Source organism: Haliotis cracherodii, unplaced genomic scaffold (assembly GCF_022045235.1).
Source record: "Haliotis cracherodii isolate W230 unplaced genomic scaffold, xgHalCrac1.p SCAF_6, whole genome shotgun sequence".
NCBI lineage: Eukaryota > Metazoa > Mollusca > Gastropoda > Lepetellida > Haliotidae > Haliotis > Haliotis cracherodii.
Genome location: NW_027266319.1, coordinates 31541515 through 31558813, shown reverse-complemented (window position 1 = coordinate 31558813; position 17299 = coordinate 31541515). Strand labels below are relative to the sequence as shown.

General features: G+C 43.8%; 1 protein-coding gene across 2 annotated transcripts; it reads right to left on the bottom strand.

The window, feature by feature from the left end:
• Positions 1 to 1461: 1461 nt before the first annotated feature.
• On the bottom strand, positions 1462 to 15486 carry LOC139446188 (cyclic GMP-AMP synthase-like). Of its 2 annotated transcripts, none has more exons than XM_071227495.1 (2): positions 15381 to 15486; positions 1462 to 2779 (listed from the first exon to the last, which is right to left on the bottom strand). In XM_071227495.1, exon 2 carries the CDS (start codon positions 2752 to 2754, stop codon positions 1462 to 1464), a length of 1293 nt encoding a protein of 430 aa, XP_071083596.1. In that variant the 5' UTR covers positions 2755 to 2779; positions 15381 to 15486. The 2 variants fall into 2 exon arrangements, with proteins under 2 accessions (XP_071083596.1, XP_071083597.1); XM_071227496.1 differs by lacking the exon at positions 15381 to 15486 and adding an exon at positions 10399 to 10450.
• Between the last annotated feature and the right edge of the window lie 1813 nt (positions 15487 to 17299).

Below are 17299 nucleotides of genomic sequence, written 5' to 3'. Positions count from 1 at the left end.
GCTGTGATATAACTTGAATACTGTTAAAAGCAGCTTTGAACCCAACACACTCACTCATTATTTCAGATATCTGTTAATCTGGACAGTTTCTACTGTTCTTGATTGACGGGGTTTCATGTTAAATGTATTTAAGACTGTATGACAAGAGAGATGACTTCAAATTTACAAAAGTCAACTTTCCCTCTACATTATATCGAGCATCTCCAGCAGGTCCATACTTTGGTGTCTAAATATAACAACTTTTGCGGTACAATCAAGCGTACTCTTTCTACGAAGATAATGACTCTTGCCCGAAAGTTGTCTGATATAGGGTTACAGCATTCAAGGCCTTAGTAAGGAATTCAAAATATTCTATGGTAGACGCGTGGAGGAAATTTCCAAACTGACTCATCAGTGGCAAAAATGATGTCCGATGCATTATCCCTATTTTGACTTGTGCCACACGTTCCCGTGTTTTTGTTTGCTGAACAATTGACGTGCCTTTCGGGTGTGACCTTTGGGACAGGACGTCCTCACCTTTTCACTAACACCTGGCATCGTCACTAGTTCATAGTGATTCAAAAACACAGTCATGTTCATTATATGATTGGAATCGTGCAGTAGCTTATGAATATGGAAAGGGGTTTCAATTGTTTGCATGAATCTTAAGGCATTATTCATTCTGCTTAATGGTATTGAAACTCCTTTCTATCATTTCTTCGTTTCATAGAATCGTGTTCATAATGACCTTAATGTGTTTAAAAACATACGAGTGCACTACACAGCATACCTGTGCTTCACCAAGGTGGTAAACTACAGACCTGCATCACTTGTGCTTTCCTCTCCTTATGCTGACACGCCGTTATATAACTGGAAAAGTGTTTTTTGAAACAGGCTCATTCACTCAAGTGAAGTACATAGCCTTGAGGCTCTATTTCATGCATTTCATTTTAAAAAACAAAGAAAACATACCCAAGCAGATTGGGTGAAGATTTATTTGCTGCTGTGATGATTCTGAATTAGGTATAATTTTAGTTTTCAAATTTCAGTTATCCCAGATCCTCTTCGCTATACAATTACCCAGTTATACGGTTATCCTGGACCTCGGTCCACAGAGCGATCATACTGCTACGACTATACTTTAACGTAGACTTGCTATATGGTCGTAGAGTTAGGATAACACCATGGACTAAAGCCACGGATGTGTTATACTGTTGCGATGTTAAGAGGGATTTATGAGAGATTTGTATTTGAAATCAATTTCTAATTCAACCTCCGAACATTGAGATAAGCTTCCGACGAGTGATTCAGTGATCAGTCATTCAGACCACATTTACCTATTGCAATTCACCAGGAAGATGCAAGTCTGTGGTCCAACTGCCAACATTTAATTCTGCAATGTATCCCATTGAGGTCACCCGTTTGGTTGTTCCATTGGGAATGCCACACACCTTACAGGCAACGGATCTTTTATATTCTTTGTCAGACAATTCCAGTGTAAGTCGGAATCTGTAAATTGGGCAGGGCAACACTGTCAGCTTTAGGTTCAAGCCACAAGGGCTCAGCGTCATCTTCAGGACGAGTTCTTTCAATCAGGCTGATCAGAGCCTTCTCGTTCGTGGTCAGTCTCTCCAAGGCGCTCTTGTACAGGATAACCGTCTTGGGGTCCAGCAGACCGAACAGGTCTAGTCCCTCAATGATAAAGTGAGGCAGGTATCCCGCCTTGGCGTAGTGTAAGAGTCTGTTGAGGAGAGAGAGGACACATTCCTCCAGACTGCTTCTTTGCCACCGTGGTGAGTGATCCACATGGTAATCCATGTCGAACAATAGCGTTGTCTGGATCTGGTACGGAGTCAGCATCTTCAGGCGCCAGTCCTTCTGGCACAGCTTGCAGACAATCTGCAGTGCTTTGGTCCTGATACCTTTGTCTGTACAGGAGATTGATCGGATGATTTCAGCCTCTTTCTGGGCCCAGCATATTCTCCATCGCATTTCTGAAGAAGCGTTTTCATCAATGTCAAACGGTTTGGACACAAGAACGGCGTTGGATTTGTATATGTGTATTGCAGGAATGATTTCTATTCTCCAACCATAGTTCTTCAGATCGTAGTATATACAGTAACGGCTATCCTTCAGAACCATCCGCAGACGCTCAAACGGTATAGACTCCTTCTGGAAAGCCTTTTTCATTATTTTGTGAAACAGGTGATACGTTTTCTTTGGTGACAGGTGGAGCCTGTCTTCTGATCGGAGATTCGAAAATTCGTCAGAATCAGTGGAGTCGCGTCTGGGTAACTGCATGACGACGTAGCCTGGTTCCAGAGGCTTCAGCCTTACCTTCTTCAAAGAAAACGGCAAAAGACATGGAATTTCTTTCTCGGCTGTCGTCCATGGTGGAATGCTTTCAATGACAATTGGACGTTTGAAATCTAATTCGAATCCGCTTTTCCTGAGATGTGGAACTATCCAGTCAGTGAATTCTCGAATTTCTCGTTGAACTGTGGACATCTGGTCCTGATGAGATGTCACGTGATCATTGGTGCTGCTATCCTGAGCTAGCTTCAAAAGTGCGTCCCCTAGTTTCGTATTCTGATCTTTCTCTGTCTTCTGTCTGTGAAGCCGGGGGAGGTAGATGTGGGGAAGGTCATTTGACTCAGGGTCCCCCTCAAACCTAACCCCAATGCTCTCAAGGAACTCGGCTCTCTTCCGTTGTCTCTTCGTCTCCAGGCGACGGCTGAAGGGGTAAATGCTGGTTTCATACGATCGTCTCGGCATGGCTGGGATTAGTAACTGTTTGGCCCTGCAAAAATATGGACATGAGATAAATCATTAACATGATGAAGGAAATAATACTTCAACTTAGAATTAATTGTCATGTCAAAACGTTTGTTTTGCAAACGATTGTATATCGTAACTGTAATATCGTAACTGTAGAGATTTGCTGTATTGCGGTTTGTCTGTGTCAAATGCAGTTCCCTATTTTTACTTGAACCATATGTTCCCGTTTTTGAGCTGAAGTTTTGACTTGCCTTTACAAGTGTTAGAGAACGGGGGCCGCCGGTGGGGCAGGATACGCTCACCTTTTCGCGAACACCTTGTATGATAACAAATTAATAGCAATTCATAAACACATGCTCATGATATAGTCGGAATCGTACAACGGGATTTCTTAAGATTATGGAAATGTTTTTGTTGCTTTTATATTTAAAGATAGCTTACTGTGTGTTCAGAAAACATACACAGATAACAGCCTCGTCATGAACTATGAGACAAGCTGTAGCCAGTGCATCAACGAGTACGGACCTCAAAACTCCGGAAGAACATAAATTTACGATATACAGAAATGTTCAGTTTCTCATTGCGTCTCATTTTTCGCAATAACAAATTGGTATGTACACGGTTTGTTCATGAAAGCGAATCTCTCTTTAAAAAACAATATATGCTTTCATATGAAATGATAAATCATAAAATATCAACATACAAAATTAAAAGCTAGAAAATTCGTGTACATACTTTTCGAATAGAAGAACTGAACAGTGGACAGGTGCATGGTGAGGGCTGTATGGGCAGTGATAGTGATTAAGAGTCTCAGGATTTTCCGGGAGTGGAACCCGGACACATTTTGGTTGCTTGAGGCAGTAATTTTGTTGTTTTATGAGACAGAATCATAACATTTCAGGCCATTCTTTTATCAGTTTCGCTTTCCTTGAAACAAACAATGAGATCCAAGACCATATCAATGAGTCGAATGACACATCGTATAAAACACACGCACTTTTCAGAAGTTGACGCTTGTTTTTATCATGGCTGGAAACAGTACACGTTATCCCAGCCAAGGTACTCCCAAGGTGGAGAGACCCGTTATGTTCCCGTTATTCATTGGTTGCCAGGCAGACACAAACAGCCATGTCTATGTCACAGGACATCATGCGCATAGCGACACTTTAAGTAGAGATAATTAGGTAAAAGGTAACACGTCACTCCCCGTTGTCCCGTCGATTTCAGTCAATACCACCCTCTCGTGTAGCTATCGGTTGTCACAAGTGTTGTTGACGCTAACATGGGATCAAATCGAACGGAAACAAAAACTCTGTCCATTGTCACGATCGCCTGTAAAGAAACTCCGAGGGAGGAATGATAATAAAAATCGGTTATAAAATCTCAAGTTCTACTTCGGTGTCGTTCTCCCTTTCGGCGTTAAACCGCTCAGTAGGTCTACACCCCAGTACTTCTGTGTGTTTGGATAGTATTGAGTTGGTCAACAGTGATCCATCTAAACTGCCGGAGAGAAAGTATACACTTGGAAATTGAATTTGACCAACAAATTACAGACAATCAAAATGTTACCAGGCTGATTTGTTTGTTTGTTTGTTTGTTTGATTGTTTGTTTGTTTGTTGTTTAACGCCGCACCCAGCATTATTCCAGCTATATGACGGCGGTCTGTAAATAATCGAATCTGCATCAGACAATCCAGTGCTTGACATCATGAGCATCGATCTACGCTATTGGGATACGATGGCATGCATCAACCAAGTCAGCGAGACTGACCACCCGATCCCGTTTGTCACCTCTTACAAGCATAAAGGGGCGGTCGGGTAGCCTAGTGGTTAAAGCGTTCGCTCGTCACGCCGAAGACCCGGGTTCGATTCCCGACATGGGTACAATGTGTGAAGCCCATTTCTGGTGTCCCCCGCCGTGATATTGCTTGAATATTGCTAAAAGCGGCGTAAAACCATACTCACTCACTCACTTACAAGCATAGTCACCTGGGTTGCTGAAGAACTATTCTAACCCTGGTCTTCTTCACGGATGAAGTCAGGCATTATCTAGAAACTACTGACTGACATCATGAGCAACAGACAACGGCCAACGCCACCCGGATAGGACAACGCGAATGCATCTTTCTGGTTCATGAGAGAGTGAGGGAGTTTGGTTTTACGCCGCTTTGAACAGTATTCCATTTATATCACGGCGTGTCAGCTCAATGTGGTAGGAAAGTCAGTGATGCAGGCGTTTACCACTTTGATGAAATCCACGAGCATGGGTATGGTGCTGACAAACCTAGAAACACAATCGGGGAGATCCAGGATCATGGATATCTGACGTGACCCACCTCTGCACAGCGAACTGCTGCGAATATTTGGTACATGAGGGGTTTGTTCTAGTCACAAGTGCCAGAAGAATGGAACTGATCCATAAACAATCTCCGTTTGACGGCTGTGATACATTTTGAAAACACATCGTCAAAAGAGTTACTCATTATGTTGTAATACGTCAGCACTTAGTGTACACCTTTCAAACTTCCAAGTGACGGTCGGGTAGCCTAGTGGTTAAAGCGACCGTTCGTCATGCCGAAGACCCGGGTTCGATTCCGATGGGTACAATGTGTGAAGCCCATTTCTGGTGTCCCTCGACGTGATATTGCTGGAATAGTGCAAGAAAGGGCGTTAAACCATATTCACTCACTCACTCACTCAAGCTTCCAAACGTTCAAATGTGTAGTATGCTTAGTAACTGTACCTTTGCTCCTCTTTCAATAAAAAAGACTGTCCGAGAAAAAAAAACACTTTTTCAAAAGGCACGGATGCTAACAGAGCATTTATTTCACCCTATATTATTGCACAATGACTTTCGTGAACACAATCCCCAGGCCAAACAACCATATGATTCGATGACTTCGATATATGACTAAAATATTGCAAATATTTATTGTTCCCCTATTGATGACAACCCACAGTCCAACCCTACCCTACTTCGGGATATTGTCCCCAGAAAACAGCCCCCTGGAAGTTTCTGTAATGAAAATGGTTATACAACCATGTAATACTTGAACCCCCAATCTGTGTGTCTTCAGTAAGCACGTGTATACTCTATACTCAGTTCTTCTCACGGCAACAAATAGCCTGTTGCATGCATTGCTTCAATTGTCACGGGCTCCTCAAACAAACATAAATACACGTGTCCTATTCGCAGGAACTAATGAGTGGATGAGGGACGGGCAGCATTCCGGGGGGTCAGTTGCCCTGGGATCATTAACAACCATAAGTATACAGACGGGGAGCCATCAAGTAAACGCGGTTGTGTAAGGGGTGGGAATATGGCGACCCTCAGACCTTATTGATTTCAAGATAACACCATGCTTGCTTGAGTGACGGATGAGAGTTCGAGGCAGGTTTAGTATTTTAGTCGATCCAGGGTGGATCTGAGGATTTAGCCCGGGTGTCCCAAAGGTTACACGGCCTGATTCATCGTGGAGGTATGTGAGTGTATTCTCTGTAGTTGGAAATGAATGAAGGGGCGACCTGACAGGAACATGCAGCTCACTTCATGATACCAGAGTGAGTGAGTGAGTGTGTGTCACGGCGGATGACACAAACTTTTCCAAATTGTACCCTTTCAGGGAATCGAACCCGAGCATTCGGCGTGACGAGCGAACGCTTTAACCACTAGGCTACACTACCGCATCCCGTGACAAGACGCTGGATCTATAAAAAGGCTTAAATATGGGGCCACTTACGGATCATTGAGTGAGTGACTGACTGAGTGAGTGAGTATGGTAGTACGCCGCTGTTAGCAATAGTCCAGCAATATCATCGCTGAGGTGACCAGATACGAGGGTCATTGTATCCATGTGGGGATTCGAACCCGGGCCTGTAGCTGATGAGCGACGTTTTTACCACTAGCCTACCCCCACCGAGGGCCCAGTTGGACAAAGACACGTGGTATCATCACTATTCAATACTTGCTTGTGATATAGTCGGAATTGTACGATGGACTGATTATCGAAAAGGTTTTGAAAAATTTATCGCATCGCGTAAGTGAATGATCATGAGTGAGTTGGTGAGTATAGTTCTACGCCCGTGCTAGCAATATGACAACGTGGGAGAAAGGGAATGGAACGTACCCATGGAGAGAATCGAAGCATGGTCATTGGGCCTGACGAGCACGCGATGCACTAGGGGCCACGTCATCACAGCGACGTTAATCGTCAGTCATGGTCATGCATGCGTTTAAAGGAAAAGGGACCAGGGATGTATTCAACTATTAAATTAAAATTTACGAATACCAAATTTGACACGAATTATAAGAAGATAAGAATACACTAGTAGCATTGGATAATTTGATTGATGTGTAATGTCTTGTTCGAAAACGGGAAAACTTGGAAAACGCATGTCGAAACCTAGTGGACTGTTGACGTGTGTGTATGTCTGCGTGCGTGCGTGCGTTCGTGCGTGTGTGTGTGTGTGCGTGCATGTGTGTGTGTCCGCGTGCGTGCATGTGTGTGTATCTGCGTGCGTGCATGTGTGTGTGTGTCTGCGAGCATACATATGTGTGTGTCTGCGAGCGTGCATGTGTGTATGTCTGCGTGCGTACATGTGTGTGTGCGTGCATATGTGTGTGTCTGCGTGCATGTGTGTGTGTCTGCGAGCGTGCATGTGTGTGTGTCTGCGTGCGTGCATGTGTGTATTTCTGCGTGTGTGCATGTGTGTGTGTCTGCGTGCGTGTATGTGTGTGTGTCTGCGAGCATGCATGTGTGTATGTCTGTCGTGCGTGCATGTGTGTATGGGAACGGGTGGCCCAGTCGTTTAAGGCGCCGCGATTGGCTGTACAGAGTTGCGTCCCTTGGGCACGCCAGAAACCTATTATTGTGGGTTCGAATCCTGGTTCGCCCCGATTATGTTTCTAGGTTTGTCAGCACCATACCCGTGCTCGTGGGTTTAATCGAAGTGGTAAACGTTTGAGACCTGCATCACTATGGGGTTTCCTCCCACATTAAGCTGACACGCCGTGATATAACTGTGCCGTCAAAAGCGGCGTTAAACCCAACTCACTCACTCGGCTATCCCGAACTGATTTTTGAGAGTTCTCACTTGAGACAAGCGAACTGATGCTCCACCGCAAATGTTCGAACACCAATATGTTCTCGTAATGGATACGAGAAACCGGGACAGACGAGGATACTAAAATGGGCCCTACAAATCAAATTGATCAAGTGTAACACACGCAAATCGTTTAATGACCAGGCGTTTCTATCGACAAGAATCCTTAATTCTGTAACCGGAGATTAATGCTATTTAACATTCAACTTCTCGTCATCGTTCGGCGGAGATAAGTAGTGTGATATGGATTTTCCATAATTATTCCTCCATGGACAGTGAGTAATTGCAGCGTCTATCACCCATAGGCAACCCATGTCATGGACGATGCGAGGCGTGGCGAAACTTTTTGTAATCGTTAGGCCAATTCCCAAAGGTTTCGCTTAACACCAAACATCGTTGTCACTGCACGGTCACGAATAGTGTGAATAGTGTGAAACGACTCAACAATATGGCGTTCTCTGTTTGAATAGCTGGCTTAGTAAGTAACTGCCTGGTTATTGTGGAAGGAAGGAAGCGTGTCGAACTGTACACGACAATAGAGCTATTTGGGGTACAACATATCTTATGGGGTTGAAATTCGATCGAAAAAAAATGCAGAATATTTTGCCAGGGCATAGTGTAAGAATTCGGTTAATGTCGTGCAAATACGACTGTTTAATAAATCAGATCGCAATACAATGTGGTATGAAAAATCCGGTTGCTTGTATAAACTTGATAGACTGCATTCTGACAGGTAGTATAATAACTGAATAGTTTCTTTTGACAATGTCGAACCATTTTTGTAATTTAACAAACATAAGACGTGGGCGTTGATATTGTGACACTTGAAATCAAGGTAGAATGTTATAGTGACAAGATGACAAGTCATTTCGGGAATATGCGTGAAAAGTTTCATTTCAGATAGACACCTAGTTCCGTCCATGACACAACTGACCTGATGAGACTTAGATAAATGGGAACTTGGCAGCTGTGTCACAGACGAGACATCAGGTTATATTGTGTCACAGACGAGACATCTGGTTACATTGTGTCACAGACGAGACATCAGGTTATATTGTGTCACAGACGAGACATCAGGTTATATTGTGTCACAGGCGAGACATCAGGTTATATTGTGTCACAGACAAGACATCAGGTTATATTGTGTCACAGACGAGACATCAGGTTATATTGTGTCACAGATGAGACAGCTGGTTACATTGTGTCACAGACGAGACATCAGGTTATATTGTGTCACAGACGAGACATCAGGTTATATTGTGTCACAGATGAGACAGCTGGTTACATTGTGTCACACCCACTAGACAGTCGGTCAGATTATGTCAGACAGATTTGACAAATGTTTACATTGTGTCACATAGCCGAATCATCTAGTTACATTGTGTCAAAGACGAGACAGCTGATTACATTGTGTCGCAGAGACTAGATAGCTGTCACATTTTATCACATAGACTTGATAGCTGGCTACATTGTGTCACATAGACTAGATAACTGTCACATTTTATCACATAGACTTGATAGTTGGTTACATTGTGTCACACAGACTAGAAAGATGGTCAAATTGTGTCACAAACGAGACAGTTGGTTACATTGTGTCACACCTACGCGACAGATGGTCACGTTGTGTCACACAGACCAGAAAGATGTCACATTGTGTCACAAATGAGACAATTGGTTACATTGTGTCACACCTACGAGACAGATGGTCACACTGTGTCACACAGACTAGAAAGATGGTCACATTGTGTCACACAGACTAGAAAGATGGTCACTTTGTGTCACATAGGTTTAAGTGGTCACGTTCTGTCACAGAGACTTGCAAGCTGTTTATACTGTGTCAAGGACACATGGGAGCCGGGCACAGATGACAGTTACCGTTAATTACTCTTATACACGAGGCCAAACACAAGCACAATTTGTGGTCTTTTCGCTACGGCCAACCTTGACATCCCTTGTACACGAACCAGTGGTGGCCACTTATATCCAGAGGTGAATGTAAGCACGCGATTGCCTAATTCATGGTTGATTATGGTAATCAAGCGTCTATCCTATAACGTTCTATCGTGATTGTGCATATTTCGGGATAAATCCTTTGAGTTAAGTATGTCACAATGATGATAAAAAACCAAGCTAATATGTTAGGGGATCATTCATTCACGACAACCAACAGTTAGCATTGCGGTGAGTTTGATGTTTATTTCTAAAACTAGTAGTAAGAGTACCCCTAGAGCCAAAGTAGATCTGAAACATTATCAAGACCCAAAATACACACTTTTATTTTGAATAACAGCGTCTTTATTGTTTGAAACGACGTTCCAGGGCTCCTTCTTTCTCCCTCAACAGGTGAATCCTAAGTAAGCCCAATGTAGGTAGGTAGCCCTCAAACGTCGTTACAAAGAATAAGAAGGCTGGTATCCATAAAAAGTGTCATGTTTTCAAGCTTCTCGAACTTCTATATACCTATCAAAGACTAGACATGGAGACAGCATCAATTAAAGGGAATATAACTGAAACATCACTCGACAGGCAGCCACTTACAGCCTCTCAGCTAGCAGTAGGACACGCAGTTGGGCATGTTTGGCCTCTGGCTGACGTCATCTACCGGTGACAGCCTTCCCAGGTCGGTACTGAACACCTTAAGTCGTGGGTAATTTGGCATCTGGTCCAATACAAAGGTAACACAGATGACAGATTCCTACAGGCCAACCAGGACGTAAATGCGTCATACTGAGAGGCTGTAACTGGCTGCGTATCGGTCGGAAAAAAACACAAACCATATTTATCAATAAAAGATCATCCTAAAATGATATGAATATGAACAACCACAAAACATGGACATCGAAAATACAACAAAACGTCAAGCCTCAGTCAGTAAACAAATACAGAGAACGTGATCCAATATAAGGAGGATCCTTAGCCTGACTGAGCCAAGGTGATGTTCTTCATTAACTGGTGAAGAAGGTGAGGTGAGGTGAAATGGGGTTTAACGTCGCGTCCAAGATTATTGCACTTATATAGCGACGTGAATGCACGAGTGTGTGTGACTGCTTGTACTATAGTCCGGACTAGCCCACTGAGAAACCATACCGCAGTTTAACATGAATACCCCACTCAGACACAGTATACTGACTCCGAGCCCACCAGTCCTTGTTTTAGCCCCTTAATGTCGAGCACCAGACAGGTTAACAACAAGTACCATCTCTTAACGTCATTTGGTATGACGCGACTGGGGATCGAACCCCGGAACTTCCGCTCTCCGGGCGGACGCTCTTACCACTAGACCACGGAGGCGGTCAACTGGTGAAGGAAGTTAATAAAACTTGCACTCAACAACTTCAATAGAATGTTAGACAATCAACACAATATGACTTTAACTTGTGATATAGGATATACACAGTTGTCCCCAGGAAGGTGGACAATAACTGACGGGTGTAATAATCCAATCTTTATGTAAACTGGATTAATCTCACCACTAGGACAATATTGGGGACGATGTTTACTCATGTAATTTATCTAATCCATGTAATTTATCCTTATCTTCTCCCTGTGGGTAAAGATACTTATTTACCACTTCAGTAATATGACCACCCGTGGAAGACGAGAGTGCAAAGGGTTGGACAGCCCTGTGTACCCTATGACTGATTGCGAAGGAAAAAAGAACAGTTTTTATCGTGAAGCTGTCAGATACTTATTCAATGCATAAAATCTACGTGGTGCGTTGGACTCTAAGCAATATGGCCGTCTTATTGAATTTGTAAGAGGCATTCAGCTATATAATAAAATCTCTAGGCGCAGATATAACAATATTTATTAATATATTTTAATCTTCTTATCCTTTGGGAAGGCCAGGTAAACACAAAAGTAAACAGCGGCCGTCTCTATAGCCCGTATCGTATGACAGAGCTGCTAAAGCTCCCATGACAAGATAGTTATTCTGAAGAGTTAGAATAAGAAATATCATTTTAACGAGTTTTAAGAAGTCGATGAATGAGTTTTAATTTTACAAGAGTGAAATAGTGAACACGCCTGTGCAATGGAACTTCACTGATACAGATATAATGATGGCATTTCTGTGAATTTACAAACTTATACCATACATGTACTTTTGCGTGACACATACAGTGAAAGATTACACTGGTACTGTTGCTGGAAATTGATGCAAGAAGTCACACGTCAATACCTCAGTGTCCAACTAATACTGTACTGACAAACTGATGCAGTGTTGACAGTCAGATCAGAGACAGTAATGTCAAGTTAAACCAGAGAAAAGTCGTGTAGTGTCCAGTCAGACCAGCGATAAGTCGTGTAGTGTCCAGTCAGACCAGCGATAAGTCGTGTAGTGTCCAGTCAGACCAGAGAAAAGTCGGGTAGTGTCCAGTCAGACCAGAGAAACGTCGTGTAGTGTCCAGTCAGACCAGAGAAAAGTCGTTTAGTGTCCAGTCAGACCAGAGATAAGTCGTGTAGTGTCTAGTCAGACCAGAGATAAGTCGTGTAGTGTCCAGTCAGACCAGAGAAACGTCGTGTAGTGTCCAGTCAGACCAGAGAAACGTCGTGTAGTGTCCAGTCAGACCAGAGAAAAGTCGTTTAGTGTCCAGTCAGACCAGAGATAAGTCGTGTAGTGTCCAGTCAGACCAGAGATAAGTCGTGTAGTGTCCAGTCAGACCAGAGAAACGTCGTGTAGTGTCCAGTCAGACCAGAGAAACGTCGTGTAGTGTCCAGTCAGACCAGAGAAACGTCGTGTAGTGTCCAGTCAGACCAGAGAAAAGTCGTTTAGTGTCCAGTCAGACCAGAGAAAAATCGTGTAGTGTCCAGTCAGACCAGAGATAAGTCGTGTAGTGTCCAGTCAGACCAGAGAAACGTCGTGTAGTGTCCAGTCAGACCAGAGAAAAGTCGTGTAGTGTCCAGTCAGACCAGAGAAACGTCGTGTAGTGTCCAGTCAGACCAGAGAAACGTCGTGTAGTGTCCAGTCAGACCAGAGAAAAGTCGTTTAGTGTCCAGTCAGACCAGAGAAAAATCGTGTAGTGTCCAGTCAGACCAGAGATAAGTCGTGTAGTGTCCAGTCAGACCAGAGAAACGTCGTGTAGTGTCCAGTCAGACCAGAGAAAAGTCGTTTAGTGTCCAGTCAGACCAGAGAAAAATCGTGTAGTGTCCAGTCAGACCAGAGAAACGTCGTGTAGTGTCCAGTCAGACCAGAGAAACGTCGTGTAGTGTCCAGTCAGACCAGAGAAAAGTCGTTTAGTGTCCAGTCAGACCAGAGAAAAATCGTGTAGTGTCCAGTCAGACCAGAGATAAGTCGTGTAGTGTCCAGTCAGACCAGAGAAACGTCGTGTAGTGTCCAGTCAGACCAGAGAAAAGTCGTGTAGTGTCCAGTCAGACCAGAGAAACGTCGTGTAGTGTCCAGTCAGACCAGAGAAACGTCGTGTAGTGTCCAGTCAGACCAGAGAAAAGTCGTTTAGTGTCCAGTCAGACCAGAGAAAAATCGTGTAGTGTCCAGTCAGACCAGAGATAAGTCGTGTAGTGTCCAGTCAGACCAGAGAAACGTCGTGTAGTGTCCAGTCAGACCAGAGAAAAGTCGTTTAGTGTCCAGTCAGACCAGAGAAAAATCGTGTAGTGTCCAGTCAGACCAGAGATAAGTCGTGTAGTGTCCAGTCAGACCAGAGAAACGTCGTGTAGTGTCCAGTCAGACCAGAGATAAGTCGTGTAGTGTCCAGTCAGACCAGAGATAAGTCGTGTAGTGTCCAGTCAGACCAGAGAAACGTCGTGTAGTGTCCAGTCAGACCAGAGAAACGTCGTGTAGTGTCCAGTCAGACCAGAGAAATGTCGTGTAGTGTCCAGTCAGACCAGAGATAAGTCGTGTAGTGTCCAGTCAGACCAGAGATAAGTCGTGTAGTGTCCAGTCAGACCAGAGAAACGTCGTGTAGTGTCCAGTCAGACCAGAGAAAAGTCGTTTAGTGTCCAGTCAGACCAGAGAAACGTCGTGTAGTGTCCAGTCAGACCAGAGATAAGTCGTGTAGTGTCCAGTCAGACCAGAGAAACGTCGTGTAGTGTCCAGTCAGACCAGAGAAACGTCGTGTAGTGTCCAGTCAGACCAGAGAAAAGTCGTGTAGTGTCCAGTCAGACCAGAGATAAGTCGTGTAGTGTCCAGTCAGACCAGAGAAACGTCGTGTAGTGTCCAGTCAGACCAGCGATAAGTCGTGTAGTGTCCACAGAGCTAAGTCATGTGGTGTCCAGTCAGACCAGGGACAAGTCAGTGTAGTGTCCGGTAAGAAACAAATCACCCCGTGTCAGGAAGTAAGTCTTACCTGAGCCAGGTGCTCTCTCAGTATCATGAAACATCAGAAGGAGAGTAAGTAACAGTCGTTCTCTGGTTCTCTAACCAGGTGTTGTAAATCCCCCACAACGCCAACAGACCACCAGACATTCTAAGACGCGCCTTTCTGGTATCGCCGCGCGAGACAGACTCAAATTAGAGTCGGCTTATTTGAGAAAAGTCTACATGTCAATATTTTCCCATAATCGAGGATTTCCATAATCTTTTATACACTACCATATTGAGGAAATGTCGGCCTATTGTCGTCAACAATGCTTACTCTCGGTTAAAATACCTACATAGAAATGCAGGTCGGGTGTATTACAAAGCAACACTGATTGATATCAATGGCATTTCAATGGAGTTTCATTTCTTCATTGCGTGAGAGTCTGTGGAAGGTCGTGCTGTGAAAGTGTCCCCTCTCACGCAAAACACCGTGTAGACGTAGGGTGGGGTGGGGATAGTAGTGTGGGGGTGGGGGGTGGGGGATGGTCAGCGTTAATAATATTCTGTATAAGTGGCAAACTTCAGAAAACACAATTCCTAGTCTTCAAAATTTATTGTTTCCATTATATGTATTGCCCCATGAATAGCCACTGCATTGTTAGTATAAGATTACATAGGTGTATGTTAGACACTTATATATGTGTAGACATTATTATCGGTGACACGATAGAGTATGAACACTACTAATTTCATCCTTACTAAGTATATAGGTAAATAAAACCGTTCACATTTAAAACATCACGAACTACTTACACACACACAAAATACAAACAAAACAAGGAATGATTCAAGCTGAAACACACACCTCCTTCTTTATATCCATATTTCATAAAATATTACGTTATAGCGAACGCGCTTATAAAGAACCGACGGGTATAACGAACGTATTGTTTGGTCCCGATAATTTGTTATATATATGCGGTACATATGCTTATAACGAACTACGGTTATAACGAACAAACATCAGTGGTCCCTTGGAGTTCGTCATAACCGTAGTTCACTGTACTTGAATTCAACTTTACACTGTATTATGAGACAATTGTTGCCATAGAACGATCATATTTCGACACAATGTTGCTAACGCTTTAAGTATTACTCAGTAACTCTGACACGTGCAAATACATCATCACAGTGCCTCATATTGTCAAACAGAACTCATACATGACAAAGAACATGTAAATACACACCGAACAACACTATTTACCTGCCAACGTGTTATCGTCCACTGCCTTTAAGGTTTCCCCTCAGTGTTTGCTGCCGATGCATACTTCGATCTGGAAGTTAATGCTGTGTGGCTTGTCAGGACTGCCGGCGTCACACGTCGCCTACAGCATGACAACGACACCGCCTCCGGCGTGACATCTCACACTGCGTGAAGAGAGTGTATGTGTCACTCTGCCCCACAGCAAGACCTGTGTGCACCAGATCACACAAGATAAATCACATGTTCTGTCAACCCCGGCCACCCTGCCGGTCACTAGCTGTCATTAATACTAGTGGCACTCATAGTTTCAACTCCAATACTCCTGTCAGCGCGTGTTATATCTATAATGAAATATGCCTTTTGAAAAGCTCCTCGCAGTGTGTATTGTACACGGGCATATTAACTTCAGCAGTGCTGTGGTCGCCTTGGGACCAGTTCCGTTATTCATATCATTGATACTTGTGTGTATTTATGATAATTTATCTTTCAGTGAAAGGTTTGTTATTGACAAGGGAAATAATTAAAGTAATATATCATATGTTTACGACAGTGTTGTCCTTTTATATGACGCAGGTGGCACACTTCAAGATATCGGCATTGTAAAAGAGCGAGTGAGTGAGTTGGGTTTAACGCCGCTTTTAACGGTATCCAGTCATATCACGGCGTGTCAGATTAATGTGGGAGGAAAGCCCGAAGTGATGCAGGTCTCAGACGTTTCGGTGAAATCCACGAGCACGGGTATGGTGCTGACAAACCTAGAAACATAATCGGGGCAAATCGGGATTTGAACCCACAATCATAGGTTTCTGGCGTGCCCAAGGGACGCAACTCTGCACAGCGAATCGCGGCGCCTAAGACGACTGGGCCACCCGCGCCCCCCACTATTTAAAGACTTCACACCCCAGTCAATCATCGTTATCAGAGCTCTCCTAATGTGGAGTTGTCACTTCACATTCAAAGTAATCCAGGCTGACTTCCCTCTTACCTAGCAGTCTATTAAGGCGCGCAATTTACCATTCTTTGCCATTAAAAGTCTCCCACTGTGTTGCAAAACGAATAGATTTCCTAAACGTTTTTGTTTACTTATAAGCGGCAGAATCTCTATATTCTCTGTATCAGTAACGTAAGTCTAATTTAACCCAGTGAAAACGGGTGGCCTAGTCGTCTTAAGCTTGCAATTTGCTGTGCAGAGTTGCGTCCCTTGGGCACGCCAGAAACCATTATGGGTTTGAATCCCGGTTCGCCCCGATTATGTGTCTAGGTTTGTCAGCACCATGCTCGTGGGTTTCACCAAAGTGGTTAACGTCTGAGACCTGCATCACTTTTGGCTATCCTCCCGCATTCAGCTGACACGCAGTGATATAATTTGAATACTGTTCTAAGTGGCGTCAAACCCAACCCGGTCACACACCCACGCGCTCTAACCCAGGACTGTGATTCAGCCTAGTAGGTTAATCAGCCCTTCCAAACACACAATTGCTTTCACTCTCCATCCCCGACCCCACTCACCCCACACACACCCACGGTAATGCGAGTGAGTGAGTATGGTTTTACGCGGCTTTTAGCAATATTCCAGCAATATCACGGCGGGGGACTTCAGAAATGGGCTTCACACATTGTACTCATGTGGGGAATAGAACCCTGGACTTCGGCGTGAGGAGCCAACGCTTTAACCACTAGGCTACCCCACCGCCCTAGAAATGCGACTTAAGCATCAGCACAATGTTGGAACGACGACGTATAAAGTAATCTAATCACATTATAGTCCAGGCAATCTAGGCCATTTTTTCACTAAACTTGGAACAAATTGCAACAGAATTTATTTTACCATTATGCATGTCTACAAGGTCCCGAAAACAACATACTAAAAGTCCCAAGCTATCCCAGTTTGGGAAATATCTCTAATTTGCATAATCCAA

What these genes read in the sequence shown, in the direction of transcription:
- LOC139446188 (XM_071227495.1), bottom strand. Translation starts at nt 2,754, where the DNA reads ATGCCGAGACGATCGTATGAAACCAGCATTTACCCCTTCAGCCGTCGC.